Raw genomic sequence first — 19552 nt, 5'->3', positions numbered from 1 at the left:
CAGGTGCTTGATGACACTCCTGTGTCGGTTGCTCCAGTAGACCGATTCCGCAGATCGTTCAGAGGGGCTTGAGATGGAGTGGAGTGGTGTTCTGGCCCCTGCTCGGGTCGGCACGGGCGCTTCGGGCGTGGTAGTGATCGGGTTCGGTCGACGAGCGACTGGCGATGGCTGCTACAGGTGGCGCTGCGGCCAGGGTTCTACGAGCGTTCGTTTGTTTTGTTGTTGGGCGTTGCGCCGTTGCGCCTGCGCAGATCACAGAAAGCGAGAGCCACAGTTGGCCGTTAGCAGCCGTTAGCCGTTGCACGTTTCGACGCAGAGTCTGATCTTATCTGATCTAATCTTCACAATATTCTTATTAACATCTTTACAATGGGTAAGTTTATCACTGGCATTCGAGTGGCGTGATTTCGTTTGCGGAATCTTTATTATTTCCGTTTTGGGTTTTATTTGGTAGGTTCGGGATTCCGCTTGAGATCCATCCCGCTGCCCGCTGCCGTCGGGCCGGTGGTCGGAGAAAAGACTCGCCCTACTGTTGTAATTGTTACCTTAGTTTGCTCAACATTATTGCCAATGTAGCTTACCTTGCGATGAGGGAGGCACTTGTCAATTTGCCTTTCGACTCTGAGCCTAGTCTTTAACCTCACCCTGACGCTCTGGCCTCGCATGGCATGCCTCGGTAAAAGCTGAACCGTAACTTAATTTTTTTACATTTTACTGTCTTTTGCCGGAAGACGGTTTGTCCAGTGTTATTTTATCGAAGGTTTTTTTAGTTTTCAAGGTTTGTTTGTAGCAGAGTCTCGAATCGTGCCCCTGGCAAAGTTTTCAGTTGTGTCCTATCTTCCCTTGTTTTCCATGTTTGATTATTTCGTTTTGGGTGTGCTATTCGTGGCTTTCGTGCCTGGCACCTCGTCCTCAATTCGCTGAACACATGTAACATCAAATTTCGCGAGTGTCGTCATTATGCGCTGAAACAACTTCTGCATATGGTATTGTCTGTTTCCACATTTATTTATGTGTTTGAATGATTTTGTCAGCAGCTCGTCCCTCTCCACAGCAGTGGACGGCCCTCCTTGGGCTTATTGCCAATGACGCAGAGCTGGTTCATGGAGAGTTTAAAGGACCGTTGGGTGTAGTAAGAGTGCGCAGGAGGTGGGATGAAATCGCTCAGATTCTCAATGCGATGCCTAACGCCCCAGTACAGCGGGACGGAGAGAAGTGGAAATCTGTATGATAAGTCATTACATTATTTGTATGAAATTCATCTAAGCCTGGTGTTTTACATTACATTCTCAATTACAGACCTGGATAAGTCTAAGGGGCAGAGCAAGGGAAGCCTTCCGCCTGCTGGCTAAATACCGAGCTGGAACAGGGGGAGGCCCACTTGCAGAATTTGTTGGCCTTGGCCTTTCCCCCCTTTATGAGCAAGTCTTAAGTATGACTGGCACCAGGGCTGCAGTTGGCAGCAACTGCCCCAACCCTCTGCAGGTACGTTCGACATTATACTTCATTGTCATTTTGCTTCTCTTTGACTGACTTCGGTGTTTTGATCAGATACAGTTGAATATTGCTGCTGCAGCCCAGCAAAATGTGGTCCATCTAGTCCTGGGCGAAGAAGGGCCTGGCCCTAATGTAGTAGCTGAGGCAGCTGGGGAAGGTGCACTGCCAGCACCTGTTGGTGAACCTCCTGTCATGATGCCAGCAGCAGGCCCTAATGATGCTGAGGCAGCTGCGGAAGGTGCACTGCAAGCACCTGTTGGTGAACCTCCTGTCATGATGCCAGCAGCAGGACCAAATGAAATGGACCACAGGTACAGTTTAAACCTGTCTGTAATATTTTAAAAGTGTGGTGGTTCGTCAATTTTTACTCTGTTCCTATGTTTTCAGAACATTATTGAAGATTATGATGTGGATAATTTTGCATTCCTTTGGCAGCCATTCCAGAACGGTTTTGCTCAACCTGCTGTTGCGGGCCTTGTGGTAAGATGATCAGATTAGGGCCAGGGACAGGTGAAAAAATGATCTCAGAAACTGCTGGTCCAAAACTTCTTATTTTCTGTCAAAATCTTACTCTTGATGATAAACTATTTCACCCAACATCCCATCCCATAATATCAAGCGGTTCCTGAGATACAGGCTTTTTTATAATTTTTTAAGTGTTTGTTAAAAAATTCCTGTGCGTTTCCCATTTTGGGTTATTGACCTGACCGACATATTTTTTTGTTCGTCTAAGTCCAAAGAACAAACGCAAGTGACAGATTTTAGTTTCCGGCACTGATAGCAAAATACCAACTTTTCAATTTTGACATTTTTCAAAAACCAAAGATTTTCCCTTTTTTTGTAAAAACCGATATCCAAAACCATACTTCTGGGGTGGAATATACAAAAACTGTCACTTGCGTTTCCTCGCAATAACCTACTGAGTCAGTGGAAAAAATATCATTGACGACACTTCAAACTGTATGCGCACAGGACCATTCAAATGTTAAAAAAATGTCTTCGGAGAAAAGGGCGTTTAAAGTTTGGTGACAGATTTTAATGGATTTTCAGCCAAAAAAATCTCCTTGCGCATACTATTTTGTCGTAAAAGGTTGACCTGGATATTTTTCACTTCTTCGATTCATTTTTAAAAGATCCCAGCATGCACAACTGAAAATGTCCATTACATTATCATTGGCAAGCTTCTAAAGCATGCATTTCACTTAAATTGATCAACAATGTACAAAATAGACAAGTTTTAGTGACTTCTTAGATGAAAAAAGCATGTGATTACTAATATAATGGAAATTTTGAACTAGGCATGCTGGAATCTTTTTAAAATGAATCGAAGAAGTGCAAAATGTGAAGATAAGCCTTTTACGTCAAAATAGTATGCGCAAGAGGATTGTTCAAGATACGGCTAAATAAAGCCAAAACAGTCCAAAAAAGACAATTCGACTGGGTTCAAGACCTAGCATATGCCTTCAAAAATCAAATCTTAGTCTCTTTGAAGTATGATTTCATATTCCCAACAAATTATGACAGTGGGGTTCATTTTGAAAATGGCAAGATTTTCGCTAGAACCCCCCCCCCCCCCCCCTTGATGGCAAAACGGACAATTTTACTAAAGTGTCGTAAATGCAGGAGTGTGCAAAAAGATGTATTTTAAGCACTTCCAGGTCCCGGATAGTCGAAGTCCCGACAGATCCTGAAAGAGGAAGGTCCAAAGGACCATTTTCCACCCAGAACTCATTTCATTCAATTTCACCAAACTTCTTCATTTTTTCACCTGTCCCTGGCCTTAAATAAGGACTGAACTTCAACTTTGCAATGATGTATTTTTAATAAGTTGTCCCATTTCTGCAGGATGTTGAGGAGGCCCAGTGTCATGGGGAGGAACTGGGAGTAGAGCCTGGGGTGAGATGAGTTCATTTTTCCTGACTGTGGTTGAGATGTGTGATATGCGTACTTATTTTTGTCTTTGTTTAATGACAGGTTGTGAAGGAAGAGCCCACCGTGGACTCTGATGAAGCTGCTGCACCTTCGGTATTTGTAACATTTTTGTTTTTTGTCTGGTGATGAAATGTGGTGTCAATGTTTACTCATTTCAGTTGTGCTATTATTGCAGGTTGTCAAAGTTGAGCCTATGGATTTTGGAGCAGGTGCTGCGGGTCCACTGGTAAGACACGTTACATTTTCGTTATCCCTTGTTGGTATAATTATGCGTTCAATCAATATATATATATATATATATATATATATATATATATATATTTTATATATATATATTTTATATATATATATATATATATATATAAAAACCCCTATGTGACTATGAAGTGGTCACCATTGATGATGTGAGTATTCTATGAAGCTCGTTGACCTTGTAAGCGTATCTTACAAGTTACACAAATTTTTCAAATACTTTCCCTTGAAAAAATAATGTCACGTTTTTTTTTCTTTTGCAGTCCCCCTTGAAACCAGTTTTCCACACCCCACCAAGGGATTCGAGCCTCACTCCATCTTACAAGAGGCGAAACTTTGGGCGCCACCATAGGCGACTCTGTGACGATTTTAATGATGAAGAAGGTAAATTTGCAGTTCAACTGATTTTTTAGTTCCTATTACTTTCTGTAATGCAGAATTTTTTAATATCTACTGTGCTTGTTTTAGGTCCCACTACTTCAGCTCCTCAAGAGGATCTGAATGACCTCATCATACAAAATAAAATCATCTTGAGGGAATTACTGGAAGCGATCTGGGCGCTTGAAAAGTAACTGCTGTTTTCTTGTTGCTCGCGTTAGAATTGGAGTTGCACTTTGTGCTGTGAATTAGTGAGTGGTGAAGTTCCAGCTTTCATTTGGATCAAATTGTGAATCCTGTGAGGTGTGCCATCTTTTACCCTTGCAAAATGGAAAATATATGGGCACTGTATGGACAAAATATATGGCCCAACATGTATTGATGACATATGTGGAAAAGATAATTTAGCAAGATACTTTTCCGATATAAAAAATATGTGGCAAATATATAAATTTCATACATTGGTCTATATGTAGGCAATATGTAGTGTGAATACACCATAGAGTCTAACGACTCAGAGACTTCGTTTACTCTTATAAAAGAATGTAAACTTCGCCTTCAGAGGACATCCAATTGTGGTCGTACCGTGGTCTCTTCGAAGAACTTTTCGCGCTACGCCCAAAAAAGACGTTTAAAATTTCCGAACTGTTCCAGTTCACTTGTTAAACAGGATTTCTCAAAATTTCTTGGAGACTTAAACGCATGGAAAAGAACCTTTCCCCTGCTCAATATATGGCGTCAATATATTTTACAATATAAAATCATGTTGAGAAATATAGCCACCTTTCAACATCCAGTGCCAAGATTTTGAGAAAAGTTACGTGAAAAGTCTGCCCTCCTCACCCTGCCCCATCCCAAGACGGGGACCGTGTCAGATATTGAAACATATATTTCGCGAAGATAATATTATATGGGGAAATATATGCAGTATATATTAACGGGCACCAATATATACCCCCATCTATAAACCACGTATTGCGCAAGATAATTTGCAATATATTGAGCAAGATACAATTATATTGACAATGCATGAAACATATATGGAGTCATATACTGACACATATTTTCCATATATTTTTCCTTTTTGCAAGGGTAGTTTTTTGTTTCATTGTTCATTTTATTGACAAGTTTTGATTGTGTTGTGGCAGTTGTTTGACTGACTTTTAGTCCCTTGGATACAAGTGAGGGTCTTGAGTGAGATCTCCTTTCAATCATCGTGTGTTGAATTTATATTTGCAGTCGCTTTGACTGACTTTCAGTTCCTTTCACAGGAGTGTCTGACTGTGACCTCCCATTATTTTGATAAATGTTCGATTTCATTGTTTGACGCAATATATTATTCATGAAGGAATTATTTAGTGGTCAGGTTTGTAAAAAAATTACTACGGATTTTTTTTAGTCGAAAGAATCTGAGTTGCACCTTGTGCTGTGCATTAGTGAGCGGTGAAGTGTCAGAATTCATTTGAATCATAATGTGAAATCCTGTGAGTTGTGCCATTTTTTCGTTTTTTGTTTCATTGTTCATTTTATTCACAAGTTTTGATTCTGTTGTGGCAGTTGTTTGTCTGCTTTGACTGACTTTTAGTTCGTAGGATTTAAGTGAGTGCCAGAGTGAGACCTCCTTTGAATCGTTGTGTGTTGAAATAATATTTGAAGTTGTCTGCTTTGACTGACTTTCAGTTCCTAATAGGAGTGTCTGACTGTGACCTCCCATTATTTTGATAAGTGTTTGATTTCACTGTTTGACAAAATAGGAATTACTCGAAGTGGTCAGGTTTGTGAAAAAAATTAGTACTGCAGTGTTTCTGTCAGAAGAATCTGAGTTGCAGCTTGTGCTGTGCATTAGTGAGCGGTGAAGTTCCAGTCTTCATTAGAATCATAATGTAAATCCTGTGAGCTGTGCCATTTATTGTTTTTTGTTTCACTGTTCATTTTATTGATAAGTTTTGATTCTGTTGTGGCAGTTATGTTTGTCTGCTTTGACTGCCTTTTACTTCATTTAACAGGAGAGTCTGATTTTGACCTCCCATAATTTTGATACTACTTGTTTGACTTGTATTTGTGTACTGATTACCTACTTAAGTATCCCTCAGTTTTGTGCATTCTTTCAATGTTCCTTTTCTTCACACTCTAATACGGTACCAATATAATATTTTTCACTGCGCTTACGGAGTATTTGATTGATTATTCACCTCATTCCAATGTCAAAACGTTGTGTCATTCCTGAATTATAGTTATATATACTTATTGTTGGTTTGAGTTTCTAAATTTCTTTAATATCCTGATTGACAGTGATTAGTGTAGTGAGCCAGGGGTGTGTAGATAGATAGACTTCAGAAGAAAAAAAAAAGGTTTAGGCCTCAGAGCCGTTTGGATGAAGTTCGTGGCACTTCGGGCACGAGGCGGGAAAGAGAACCCGTGTGGGGAATGCTTTCATACCAACTTATGGTAGTTCTTTTAAAAAGTGTTGAAGCGATAATTAACAAACCAATACATGACGTCATTGGTTCAAACGGCTGCCTCGTTCAAGAATTAAGTCATTTTAAGAAATTGTTGGCTGAGCGATAGCGAAGCCTGTTACTTCAGAGCGGTTGAAAAGTTTTGTCTGTCTGTCTGTCTGTCTGTCTGTCTGTGTGTGTACACTACTCCTCCTGAACGGCTGGGCCGATCTGGCTGAGATTTTGCAGGCTTATTAGGTATGTTCTTGGCTCGGCACACGCGAAATTTCACCATCCTAGCTCAACTGGTTCAGTTTTTATAGCCGAAAAACACCTAAAAAACGGCGAAAAATCGAGTTTTCTGCAGGCGGATCACTTCTGTCGTGAAGAAAGGGGGGTCTGGGGGGGCGGAGCCCCCCTGCCCCGTCAAGTTAAAAAGTTACAAGGGTCAAGAACGTGTTATCTGTAGATGAAGCAACTCTATCTATAATAAAGGGGGGTCTGGGGGGGCCGAGCCCCCCAGCATGCGACAAGTAACCGCCGACGGACAAGCCAATGCCTGCCGAAGGCAGGCTAGCGCCGCAGGCCAAGGTAGGTACGCCAGGCGCGGATTGGAGGAACAGGCCGCGAGACATCGCGAAGCCTGTTACGACAAGACGCGGTCTGGCGGAAACCTACCTTGTAATGGGTATGAGTGAGTCCCCGTTGTGTTTAACCGCCATATTTATATTTTTTTGGCCCAGATGCTGGCACTGTAGAGTCCTGTAGAGCTGCCAATACTGCACTCATTGCACGGCTACAACAATTTCTCATATGTGAATTCGTCTGTTTGTTCTTGTTATTCATGATAATGTATTTGTTGAATTGGTAGTATTTTATCGCAGTTGACTATTGTTTATATCTTGAAGCGCGAAGTTAATCCATTACCTTGTCCTGCCAACGGAAAGCACCCGTTATGGGTGAGGAGATGGGGTGTTTGGTCATTCTAATTGGCTGAGCGATAGCGAAGCCTGTTACTCCAGTGCGGTTGAAAAGTTTTGTCTGTCTGTCCGTCCGTCTGTCTGTCTGTCTGTGGGTGTGTGTACACTACTCCTCCTGAACGGCTCGGCCGATCTGGCTGAGATTTTGCAGGCTTATTAGGTATGTTCTTGGCTCGGCACACGCGAAATTTCACCATCCTAGCTCAACTGGTTCAGTTTTTATAGCCGAAAAACACCTAAAAAACGGCGAAAAATCGAGTTTTCTGCAGGTAGATCACCTATGTCTTGAAGAAAGGGGGGTCTGGGGGGCGGAGCCCCCCAGCTTCGACAAGTAAAAAAGTGACAAGGGTCAAGATTGTGTTATCTGTAGATGAAGCAACTCTATCTAGAATTAAGGGGGGTCTGGGGGGCGGAGCCCCCCAGCATGCAACACGTAAGAAGTAACCGACGATGGACAAGCCAATGCCTGCTGAAGGCAGGCTAGCGCCGCAGGCCAAGGTAGGTACGCCAGGCGCGGATTGGAGGAACAGGCCGCGAGACATCGCGAAGCCTGTTACGACAAGACGCGGTCTGGCGTAAACCTACCTTGTTTGTAAATTAGCGCCATCATCAATTTAGGTTAATGTGTTGTATACTGGTTTTGTTTGCTTCCAGATTTCAATTACTTTGGCGACCGTCCACAAGATGTTGTGCTTGAACATAGACGACGTGTAAATCACCAGATTCATGAGCGGCTTCGCATCCGAGACGTGAATGACCCTCTCAACCTTAGCATTCCTGAATTTGTAAAACTCTATCGAATGCCACCAGATGAAGCAGTGGAACTGTGTAACATAATACGCCCATTTGTACCTAGGCATACTAGCCCTCAGCAGGTGCCTTTGTTCAGAAAGGTTAGTTGACTGCCTCTGCTGTGTCACATTTGTTGATGTCAGGTGCTAGAACAATTTTCATTTTGTCACAGCTTTTGATTGCACTTTCTTTCTATGGAATGGGTTCCTACCAGCGTATGATGGGGAGGTCAATTGACTGTGCTGTTGGTCAAACTACTGTTAGCAGGTCGATTAAGGAAATAACAAATGCTTTAAACCATCCTCAAATACTGAATCGTTTCATTAGATTTCCCCTTACAAGAGAGGAAAGAAGGCCGATAATACAAAGGTGATTATCAATTTTGTGGCTTTCATCTTATTATTTGTTGGCCATTAAGTAACGAATAATTATGTGTTTTCAGAAATGAGCAGTTAGGCTTGCCTCGAGTTCTTGGAATCATGGATGGCTTCTTTGTTAGACTGTCTTACCTTCCTCATGACCGTGAGAGACAGGCTCACTTCTGCAGAAAAGGATTTCTTGCAATAAACAACCAGATAGTATGTATTTGCTTTTGTAAGGGAAATTCACAGACATTTTGGTTATCAAATTAACCACTTACAGATCAAATGTAGTCTTTAAAATTGGTTGTCAAATTTACAAGACTAAATATGAAAATCAGATCTTAAATTGGATGTTTCTGATTTGCTTTTTTTGGATTGTATGTGCAGATTTGTGATGCAGACCTGAGAATTCTAAATGTGGACGCTCGCTTCCAAGGCAGTGTCACTGACCGACAAATTTGGGAGGCTTCAACTGCTCGGGAAGTTGTTGAGCAAGCGTATTGGGAGGATCGTTGCTGGTTGTTAGGTGAGTACTGTTGTAAAAATTAAGGCAGGTCTTTTATTGGATGTTTAGTTACAGCTAACATTTTATCACACCTTGGGGATTGTTTTCAATAGATTGTGAAAGGGAAAAGTCCGTTACACTTAATGCAGACAATTTATTTATTTTTGGATGTTGTTGCTGTTAAGTTTTGTAGACCCCTTTAAAAACAATAAGTAGTAAATGTCAATTCCGTGGCATATCTTCACTTTTATTCTGATTCCCTTAAGGAAATGGACTAGGTTTTCCTTGCATGTAGTGGTGGACATGTTTTGGTTACATTCTCTGTTCTTTGTTGTGCAGGGAAGACCATTTGCATTTCTCTACAAATTTATCTCCTTATTTTTATTGAAATTGGGGGTAGCTATGTGAGAATTGTCTCATCATGTCAATGGCATCTGCCTGCACTGTACAGAATTTCATGTTTCCCATTTTGCGCCCAACATTTTAAGAATTCAAGCTTTAATGCAGAATAAATATTAAGTTGTGATAAGAAAAATTATCCACGTTCTTGTTCATGATTTTTACTTATGAAACATGTTTCCTTTGCTTGCAGGGGATTCAGGCTACCACACAGCACCTTGGTTGCATGTACCATTACCTCATGCTCCGCCTGGGACTCCTGAATTTCGCTACACGAGACTTCACTGCCGCTGCAGAAACTGTGTTGAACGATGCATCGGAGTCTTGAAAGGCAGATGGAGGGTGCTCAGCATTGACCGTTGCATCAACTACAGGGATGCAGGTTATGCTGGACAAATTGTTAATGCTTGTTGTGTGCTGCACAACTTCTGCATTGACAGGCGAATTCCAAACCCGCCTCCTTTGTATGAAAATGACATTTACATAGACAATGAGCCCCCCAACGTACTTCCAGTAAATGTTTAAGAACTAGGTATGCAAGAAATGCAGTACTTAATCAATTTTGCCAACAACAGGGGGCACATAAACAATATTGTAAATGTCTTGCACTAATATATTGCATAGGATAAATGTGTTGAAACAGTCTTTTTGGCAATTCTTAAAATTAGTGCCCCTAAAGTATGTAATAGCTTTCTTTCAAACCTGTGGCATGTTAACTATGCTTTTATTTAATTGAGCTAAGTAAAATTCACAGTAACTGTCAATTTTCTTTAATCCTAATTGTTAAAATGACAACATATATGAGACATATTGAAGGTCCTGAGGTAATATACCGTACTCACATTGTCAATATCACCATCCTTCAAAAGACATATTTCTGACGTCTGCACCTAGCTGACCCATCACTTAATCGTCACTAACAACAAAACAAACGAACGCTCGTAGAACCCTGGCCGCAGCGCCACCTGTAGCAGCCATCGCCAGTCGCTCGTCGACCGAACCCGATCACTACCACGCCCGAAGCGCCCGTGCCGACCCGAGCAGGGGCCAGAACACCGCTCAACTCCATCTCAAGCCCCTCTGAACGATCTGCGGAATCGGTCTACAGGTGTTGGAGTGGGCCTGGTGTTCTAATCATGGTTTGGTTCAAGGTAAAATAAGTACGAAAGGACCACTCGGTATACTGATACGACTTTACTCTCTATGAGTGCAAGGGGGAATACAGCAGTCCCCACACACAAGCAGGAGACAAAGGACAACAGTTGACAGTCTACATGACGTGGCACCAAGTATGGCAACCTGGTCCACATGGCGCGAACCTTCAAGTTACACTTAGAACATAAGCCCTTCTGAGTCTCTACTCAGAACACCGTTCGAGTCCTACCGACTGCGCCATGTTCTAATCATGGTTTGGTTCAAGGTAAAATAAGTACGAAAGGACCACTCGGTATACTGATACGACTTAACTCTCTATGAGTGCAAGGGGGAATACAGCAGTCCCCACACACAAGCAGGAGACAAAGGACAACAGTTGACAGTCTACATGACGTGGCACCAAGTATGGCAACCTGGTCCACATGGCGCGAACCTTCAAGTTACACTTAGAACATAAGCCCTTCTGAGTCTCTACTCAGAACACCTGGCAGTGCGCCGCTTACCCCTGCGCATGCGCCGAGCAACCCCCTTCCCCCTCTTTTGCGGCTCTCGCAACGCTATTCTCGCGCTCTCCCGCTCTCGTTCCCTCGCTCCCTCCCGAAAGCGCCGCTTAATTAGACACGCCACTGCACATCTCGTACCGGCGGCCTGCAGCTCGGTAGCGGCGCGTCAAGATGGGGGCCTTCCTGGGCGTGCTGCCGTGAAGCCCTGCCGCCGCCAGCCTGGTCTTCGCCGTGGAAGTGGAGATGGCCCTGTTGGTGTTCGCAGCATGCTACGGCGAGTCGCGTTAGGGTGCTGTAGGGCCGAGTGCCCCAGCTGTCACTTACAGACACTTCACTCACGAGAGACATAAACAGATACCTAGTTCACTGAAATGATAAGATAGGAATGCACAATAGTTCAAAATATCAGACAGAAAAAACCAAAAACCAAAATATTTAAAACACACTGCGTGCTTCTACACACAAAATTGAAAGGCGGTAAAATTACCACAATTGAGAGCGGTAAACTTGCAAAGGCGGAATCCAAATTTTACCGCCTTTGGGAAGGCGGTACTTTTTCAACTGCCCCAAAAAGGCGGTACAAATGCAGGTCTGGAGAAAAAATAATGTACGGGTCTTAAATGGCGGTAATAATTTATACCGCCAATGCAGAAAGAATATTCTGTACCGCCTTTTCAGGAGGGGAATCTTTATACCACCAGAAGAGGATGGCCGCTCTAAACCATAAGGTTGTACCACACTGCAAGCAAGAATTATAATTACCGCTCATTGCAAGCAGTAAATTTTGTTTCCGTTTTTAAACTAAGAGGTCCTTGTTCACTTAGCGGAGCCGCTAACATTCAGTTTCCTGAAGTCAGATGTACTCACATTAATCACTGTGGCACTGCTTCTTTGATGAAATTAGCAGAAATGTTGAGTTAAGTCATAAAGCTAGTATTCAGACATGTAGCATTGTACACTGTTAAACTGGGCCCAGAGCACTGGAGCTCAGACCACAGACTGTGTTGATGAACTTCTATAAAATTTTGACAGTGTATCCACTTCACTCTCAGTTTCACAGTTGCTTCCATGGTAAAGAACAACCCTCGCCCACACTCGACCCCGTTGGTGCTAGACGTCATTGCCCAAAACTAGAAGAAACTGAATAATATTGATATGCATGCACAGCTACAGGCGGCCATTTTCTTTCTGCAACCATCTGCAACTTGTTTTGTTGACGCGACGAGTGACTGCGAATATCTGATATTGTTATGGGCAGTTACGGGTCGGCTGTACGCAGGATATAGGCAGTATTCGCAGTTAGAGGCCTACAAAAACAAAAGCAGAACTAACCTGAAAATCATAAACAAAGGGCCGCCGCCGGTTCGTGTTTTTGTCCAATATCCATACATATAATCAAGTTTCCTCTAGTTTTGTGAGATAGAGACCTTTTGCCAACTGTGTCGTGCGTGGGCGAAGATTGTTTGCTACCATCCAAGCTACGGTGAAAGTGCGTGTAAAATGAGAAAACTGTCAAAACTTCATAAGTTTATATACACACTTAACACATCTGTGCTCCACCAAGCCCAGTTTACCAGTGCAGAAAGCTACAAGATTTGATGCTATCTACTTTGGATGACTCAACCTGTTTGCCATATTTATCTTCTGAGCAGCAGTTTCACTGCTGTGCACTCAATCATGATTCATGTGAGTACATCTGACTTCAAGAAAACTGAATGACTGCTGCTATGCTATGCAAGTATGGACCTCTTAGTTTATGAGCGTCACAACAATCGTTTCTCTTAAGAGTCCCCAGTGGGTCTGACAACCTTCACGGGCAATTAGAAAAGTCTGCTATCCACACAATACCTAAGATATATTAACAATTTTGGATTCAGCGAGACATTTAAATCTGTTCACAATGGTACAGTGTAGGCGGTAAATCAAACAACCGCCTTTTGATGAGCGGTATTGATGGCTTGTGTTTGGCGGTAATTTAGGTACTCCCTATGACTGGCGGTACTGATGCAATGTTTTAATAACCCTCAATTATGGACTCAGCACTGATGGAATAGTTGTGGCGGTAAATGAAAGTACCGCCTTTGATTGGCGGTAATGATGGCACGTAAAAGGCGGTAAATTCAATACCGCCTTTTTTGATACATTTGTACCGCCTTTCATTTTTGGGTGTAGTCAAAATTACAAACCTCCCCCTGGTAAGACCTGAAGCCATTGATAGGAAAGTCTCAAGCACAGACCCTCGCTGAACTTCATCTATGACAATGAGCCCTAGTTCCTTTTCACCGCCCAAAATCAACGAGGCTTTGCAGAAGTGATAACGACTTGTCAGTGACATAAACATTTACAGTAGGCCCTCTAAGACCTCAAACACCTCAAACGGGGAGTGGCATAAAATTCTGAGGGTGCGGTGCATCGGATTGACTGCAAAAATTTCAGGGGTGGTTTCGGCGTCTTTTTCTTTCCGAGGCCACTTTTGAACGACCCTCCTACCCCTGCGGGGCATGGGGCGCTAGGGGGTAAACACCCCCACCACGCGGGATAAAGATGAAGGACAGTTTTTTTATAGGAATGGGTTTCTGCGCACCGGGATCGCGAGGGCACGAGCCCGCCGGCCCGGGACTTGGAATCCTTCCCTCAGATGACACCTGGCCAGGGACGCCCTCCTATCCAGGTGTCGTGTCGTCCCAGGGGAGGGAATGGCCCCGGATCCGCCCCCGCAAGCGAGCGAGCCGCCAGGGCGGTCCTCCCTCGGGTCCACGCCGGGCCAGGCCGGCGACCGCCCTGGGGTCCTCCGGGATCGCGAAGGCACGACCTCGCCGGCCCCGGGAATTCGGCAACGGTGCACAGACACATGATGGTGGAAGGGTTTTGAAATAAGTTTCCAGAGATGCAGGGACATGTCACGTTTGTGACAAGTACTGTTATATTCGAATAGAAATTCGTAGAATCTTAAAACATTTTACAGAAATATTACAAATATTAAATATAACGAAATATTACAATAATTTTTTTTCATAGAATGTAAGTACATATTAACATTGGAGTACACACAACTACATTTCAGTCTTTTTATCAATTTATTGAGCGGAAAGAGCTCTTTATCCGAAATTTTATCAAGGCCCTTGACTAGTAGACAAAAGGAGCACCCTAATACTTTATGTTCTTTATATGGGTGGTGACAGAATATGTGTCCTCAAAATCCCTCAGGGGAAAACTGATGAAAATAACCACTACAAGTGGGAGATTCCCCTCTTAAAAAATGCAACCCCCCCCCCCTTCCGGTAGTGAATCTAGATTTAGTTAGTATACAGTTCATGAAGGATCGAGAGAGACATCATAGAACTTTGACTGGTAATGGACTGACAGATAATAAAAAAAAAACAATAAGGTTCAAGACAAGATTTATTTTCAACTAAAAGGTTTTAAAAAGAGGACTAAGGAACAAGGTTAAAGACAAAATCTATCCTCAATTAAGGTTTTGAGTAGCCTCCTCAAAGTCCCAATTCATCTCTGTTGCAAGGTGAAGCGCCTCTTTAATATCTAGCCCCAAGGCCGTAATGATGCTCAGCTTTTCTTCCAATTCGGGAACATCCTTGCTGCCTGAAAAGTACAGAAGAATTACTTAAAAGGAAACAGTGTTTAACAAATGCAAGATTTTGTTGCTTTACTCACCACCAGCATGCACTTTGGTCCATACCGTGAAACGGGGTAATTTCGGACACTCGGTGTAATTTCGGACAACTCTCCCCGGAAGCATGGCGATGATGCTCCCATCTAACGGCCAACTTGGAGGCTTGTGCCGTTGCGCGCATCGCATCGACTACACTTAAAACCATCTGATCAATCACCCGGAGGCCAAATCTGGGGCAAACTTCAGGAGAAAGAGTGGTTTTTGTATATAACCATTTTTACCTAAATTCACTTTATGCGTAAAAACTTTGACTGGCAAGCCGAAACTGTTCATGGCCGGTTCATGAAGTGATTGTATGTCGATTCGATCATGTTAAGAGCATACTGTGTCAAATTTTCAATCACCTGGGTCAAATGGTATGGTTTATATGGGCTCAAAACTTAAAAAAAAATTACTTTACGGGGTAATTTCGGACATACAAACGTCACGCCAGGGAGAGTGGTTATGCCCTGAACACTTCCAATTTCGCAGGGTTCGAGTGGTGGAAGCTGAAGAGCTCTTCTGAAAGTTGAAGATAATCCAATAACAACGATATTCCCCAATTGTTACAGCGGTTGCTTTGTAAACTTCGAATTTCATAAAAATGGGGCAAAGCTACATCTTTAATACTTAGTTTTATGTGCATATCCTACGTTAGTGTCAACGACTGTTTTGTGATTGATTTTCTTTCATGTGACAAGAGAGTTAGACTTGGCGAATGGCTGCATAGCTCGCCGGTTTACTACAATTGAAATGCAAAGTTTTCCACTGAGCTCCTGTATCTTACTAACCGTACATACGACACGACTACTTGCCCTTCATATGCATGTATGTGATCGTATGTAATCTTGTAGAGGAAGATAAAAGATTCACTTTCGCGTAATAAAGTATGGCCCGAGATGCCTAAGAAAGCTAATCGGTCAAAGGTTAAAAAATAGAAGCGTTCCAAATGGCTCTACTAGTTCCACCCACTATTCCTGAAATCGAACTACATAATATGAGTGCAAAAACATGACTTCAAATTATGAATGAATGACCACCCCTACCTTACCTTTACATCTGAACCCTTACGAATTGCTCATATAATCATATTAGCACTTTAGAAAGAGACAGTAATCGATTTTGGGACCAAAATCAGAACGAAAAGTCGTTTTTTTCAAGGGGTGTCCGAAATTACCCCAAAACACGGGGTAATTTCGGCTGTAAAAACGGTGAGGTGCGGATATCTGAAATGAGCGCCAAATCGAAGCTTAAGGTGGGTAGATGATATATTTTAACCCTCAAGTCCATGACAGCACCACGACTTTCACAATTTGAAAAAAATCTATCAAAAGTGTCTGAAGTTGCCCCGTTTCACGGTAATACTGCAGTGGGTTCAAATAGTTCTTCATTAGTGAACATCATAGTAGCGTAGAGGCTCAATCCAGAGAGGCGGAATCGTGGCAGGAGCGTCTACCATGTGTCACCATGAATTTAAGCGCCAAAATTCAACCTCTTCCAGGCCTAAACACCCCAGATTCAAAAAGGGGTGGGACGTCCAAGGGGTTGATTTGGCCGGGGGTGGTCGGAATCTAATAGAAAATCTGTTTCGTGGTAGGGATAGGCCACTGGAACGTTTGCACCAGGTTTCAGCCATTTTGGGGACCAACACCCTGGAATGGGTGACAGTGGAGGGGGGTGCATTCGTCCGATTGCAATTCCTCTTGTACCGTTGGAAAGAAGAGACTCATTTAAGTCGGTGCACCAAAGAAATATGGCTTTCCAACTTTCGCAGGCCCGAAATTTTGACATGTTTGTCTCTGTTTTTTCACCCTTCCGCACGGAAGGGGTTGCCCAGGCCGTAAGGGTTGGCGCAACGACTGCGCACTTCGCAAGCCCAAGATGATCAATAAGTAGCCTACCAGATTTCAGCATGCTAGCTCAAGAACCATAAAAATTGTGCCGACCGCAAGAAAGGGGGCGCTAATTTCGAGCGTTAGTGTATTCCCTTGTGTTGTACACATTTCGAAGAAAAGTACACACACATCTGTAGATGCAAGGCTCTGAGTCAATGAAAAGGGGAATGATAAAAGTTGCTGTAATAAAAATACAAAGAACAGAAGATGTGGCCACTTAACATTCAGAGAGGTCTTAAAACTGCCCACTAATAAGATATTTCTTTAGCAATTTTTGAAACTACTTGTGATTATCTTTAACTTTTTTGGTGTGATCACGCAACTTGTTGAAGAAACATGAACCCATGTAAGAGGAATTACATCCAGAAATATTGCTTCTAAAAAGGGGCAGATGGCAGATCTCTGTACACGGTCAGAAAAATTCGTACTTTTACTGCCATTTAACGATAAATTCTCTACGAATCACGTCCGTAATTCGTAATTCTGCAACATTTACGGCCACAAATCGTAATTTCGGGTCCCCTTGGGTCTCCAACGGGTCCTGATGCGTCCCACTGGAGTCCCTGTGGGTCCCATCAGGTCGCGTGCGGTCCCTGAGTGGGTCGCAACGGGGTCTCTAAGCGTTCTGCTTGGTCACGTCGCGTCCCCGGTGGGTCGCGCTGGGTCTCGCTGAGTCCCTGTAGTGGCCGTGGTAGCCGTAACAATCGCGCATTTTGTGAAAGAAGCATGAAATTTTGCACACACGTTCTTAAAGGCCTAATGAACGATTTTGTCCGTGTTCTTTTTGATTTTGACGGCCCGTTCAACCTGGGCCGTTCAATTTGTACAAATTGAACATTATTTTTTAAATGCGTGTTATTGGAGCTATTTAATCATGCGAGGCGACTTTTCCGCACAAGTCGATGGTGCTGAACACGAATCAAGGCTCAGACAGGTGATTCGAACACTTTTGAACACTCTTTTGAACATTTTCGTACATTTCAGTGCATTTTCTTAAAACGCTTCTGGAACGCCGCAAACGTGCTACGAAGCCATTGCATTTCATCTGGAACCTTTCTCCACACCTTACCTGACGTGCATGAACACGCAGGGAACGTTTGGGAGCCCGTTCCGAACGCTGTTTGGAACACCAAGTTGTACAAAATTCAGGTTTGTCGAAATAAATCGTGCTGCACGTCGTTTCAATGGGAAACGGGCATGCTGATGACGAATCTGGACTCGGAAATAGTGTTCGTGTACTCCGGAACGAGCCGCCAACTGTTCTGAACATCGGCTGGAACACCGAATGGAACAGAACGAAGATTTGTCGTAGAGAAGCGTTCTGCGCGGCGATTCAATGTGAAACGGTCACGCTGATGTCGAATTTGGACTCGGAAATAGTGTTCGTGTACGCTGGAACGAACTGCAAACTGTTCCGAACACCGGCTGGAACACCGAGTGGAACAAAACGAAGATTTGTCGTAGAGAAGCGTGCTGCCTGGCGATTCAATGGGACACGAGCACGCTGATGTTGAATTTGGACTCGGAAAGTGTTCTTGTACTCTAGTTTAAGGTTGAAGGATGGACGTTCAACAAAGGGCTTTGTCAAGCATGAGCCTTTCAATGTTTCTTAGTGAGGTTGATGGGCAACGCTGGGGGCCCTCAGTCCGCAGGAGCTGCTAACTGTTCCGAACATGGGTTGGGACTCCTTGGTTTTGACATCGTAGAGGCGCACAACGAATTTCTCTAGGAGGTGGAGCACGTCATTATCCAGACACCCCATTAGGTGCGATTTCGCAAAGAATGCCTTCGTTACATCATTGAAAGCATTCCAAGCGTTCCATGTGGTGCGTTTGCCCTTCATTGCTATATATGACACTTCGTCACAACCTGTGAAAACATGGAAGCCGCGCAATACAACGGACTTTTTCCTCGTCAAGTGCCTTTGCTATGTCATCACTGAGAATGAATTGGTCACCACCATCGCCCTTAAAATGGGTGATGCAACTTCGTTGCCCAAATTTTGGTGACGAAAAATTCATCACCCGAAATTTGGTAACAGGCGTTTGGTCGCCCAAATTTGGGTAACGCCGTCGGCGACGCTGTGAGGTTCCTGATGGCGTCCTTCCGGGGCCACCACGATGACCGGAGGCCTCAACGCCACATTGGGTCATCGTGGTGGCCCCGGAAGAGCGTCATCGGGGACCTTACGGCGTCGCCGATGGCGTTACCCAAATTTGGGCGACGATTTTATGACTGCCCAAAATTTGGTCACCGCGGGCTCGTCACCCAAATTTGGGCAACGGTGCGTGCGTTACCCAATGAAAGGGCGATGGTGGTGACTCTTTCATTCTCAGTGATGGGCCGGATAGAACTTTACATTGGCTCCGGTGCCAAGTTTTAGACACAATGTCTCGAGCCCTTGCTCACTCATTTTGTGGTGAAATGACACTGCCAGACCCAGGATGTCTGTGTCTACCATACGTATGAGCACGTCCTTAATACTTCTCATTATGATTTCCAAAACGAGTACAATTATTCTTCCATCGGCCTCCTCCATGGCTGCGCACGAAGTGCCAATGGGAAGAGACGCGACATATGCATTGCTTTATCACATCTCCGACATAAGTGCGGACTTTCAACTTTGTTCCTGTCGAGTTGTGCTGGACAAGGAGGGACGCCAGAGGGGCGAAAAGTTCCTCCTTGTTTTTGAAATGGTGAAGGAACGTTTGCTAATTTGTAGGGAGAGTGGCTTTGGAAAGAGACATTATGAAGAAGTAACGGAAATAGCGAACATTAAACTAGATCTTGTATC

General features: G+C 43.5%; 2 protein-coding genes across 2 annotated transcripts; both read left to right on the top strand.

The window, feature by feature from the left end:
* Positions 1–285: 285 nt before the first annotated feature.
* On the top strand, positions 286–1679 carry LOC117649906. Its single transcript, XM_034393091.1, has 5 exons — positions 286–373; positions 1038–1225; positions 1300–1485; positions 1552–1616; positions 1667–1679. The coding sequence occupies exons 1-5, from the start codon at positions 370–372 to the stop codon at positions 1677–1679; spliced, it is 456 nt and encodes a 151-aa protein (XP_034248982.1). The 5' UTR covers positions 286–369.
* A 5773-nt stretch (positions 1680–7452) lies between these two features.
* LOC117649904 (putative nuclease HARBI1) lies at positions 7453–12341 on the top strand. The gene is made up of 8 exons (XM_034393089.1): positions 7453–7456; positions 8132–8370; positions 8442–8638; positions 8712–8847; positions 9019–9157; positions 9729–10048; positions 10160–10213; positions 12246–12341. Exons 1-8 carry the CDS (start codon positions 7453–7455, stop codon positions 12339–12341), a joined length of 1185 nt encoding a protein of 394 aa, XP_034248980.1.
* Positions 12342–19552: the final 7211 nt, after the last annotated feature.

The sequence above is a fragment of the Thrips palmi genome, unplaced genomic scaffold (genome assembly GCF_012932325.1).
Source record: "Thrips palmi isolate BJ-2018 unplaced genomic scaffold, TpBJ-2018v1 HiC_scaffold_4, whole genome shotgun sequence".
Lineage (NCBI taxonomy): Eukaryota > Metazoa > Arthropoda > Insecta > Thysanoptera > Thripidae > Thrips > Thrips palmi.
The sequence above is the reverse complement of the archived record's forward strand: the minus strand, read 5'-3'. Positions and strand labels throughout refer to the sequence as shown.

What these genes read in the sequence shown, in the direction of transcription:
- LOC117649906 (XM_034393091.1), top strand. An exon ending in ACGGAGAGAAGTGGAAATCT is followed by an intron (nt 1,226 to 1,299) that starts GTATGATAAGTC and finishes TCTCAATTACAG; the next exon opens with ACCTGGATAAGTCTAAGGGG. An exon ending in ACTGCCCCAACCCTCTGCAG is followed by an intron (nt 1,486 to 1,551) that starts GTACGTTCGACA and finishes TGTTTTGATCAG; the next exon opens with ATACAGTTGAATATTGCTGC.
- LOC117649904 (XM_034393089.1), top strand. An exon ending in AGGTGCCTTTGTTCAGAAAG is followed by an intron (nt 8,371 to 8,441) that starts GTTAGTTGACTG and finishes ATTTTGTCACAG; the next exon opens with CTTTTGATTGCACTTTCTTT. An exon ending in AGAAGGCCGATAATACAAAG is followed by an intron (nt 8,639 to 8,711) that starts GTGATTATCAAT and finishes ATGTGTTTTCAG; the next exon opens with AAATGAGCAGTTAGGCTTGC.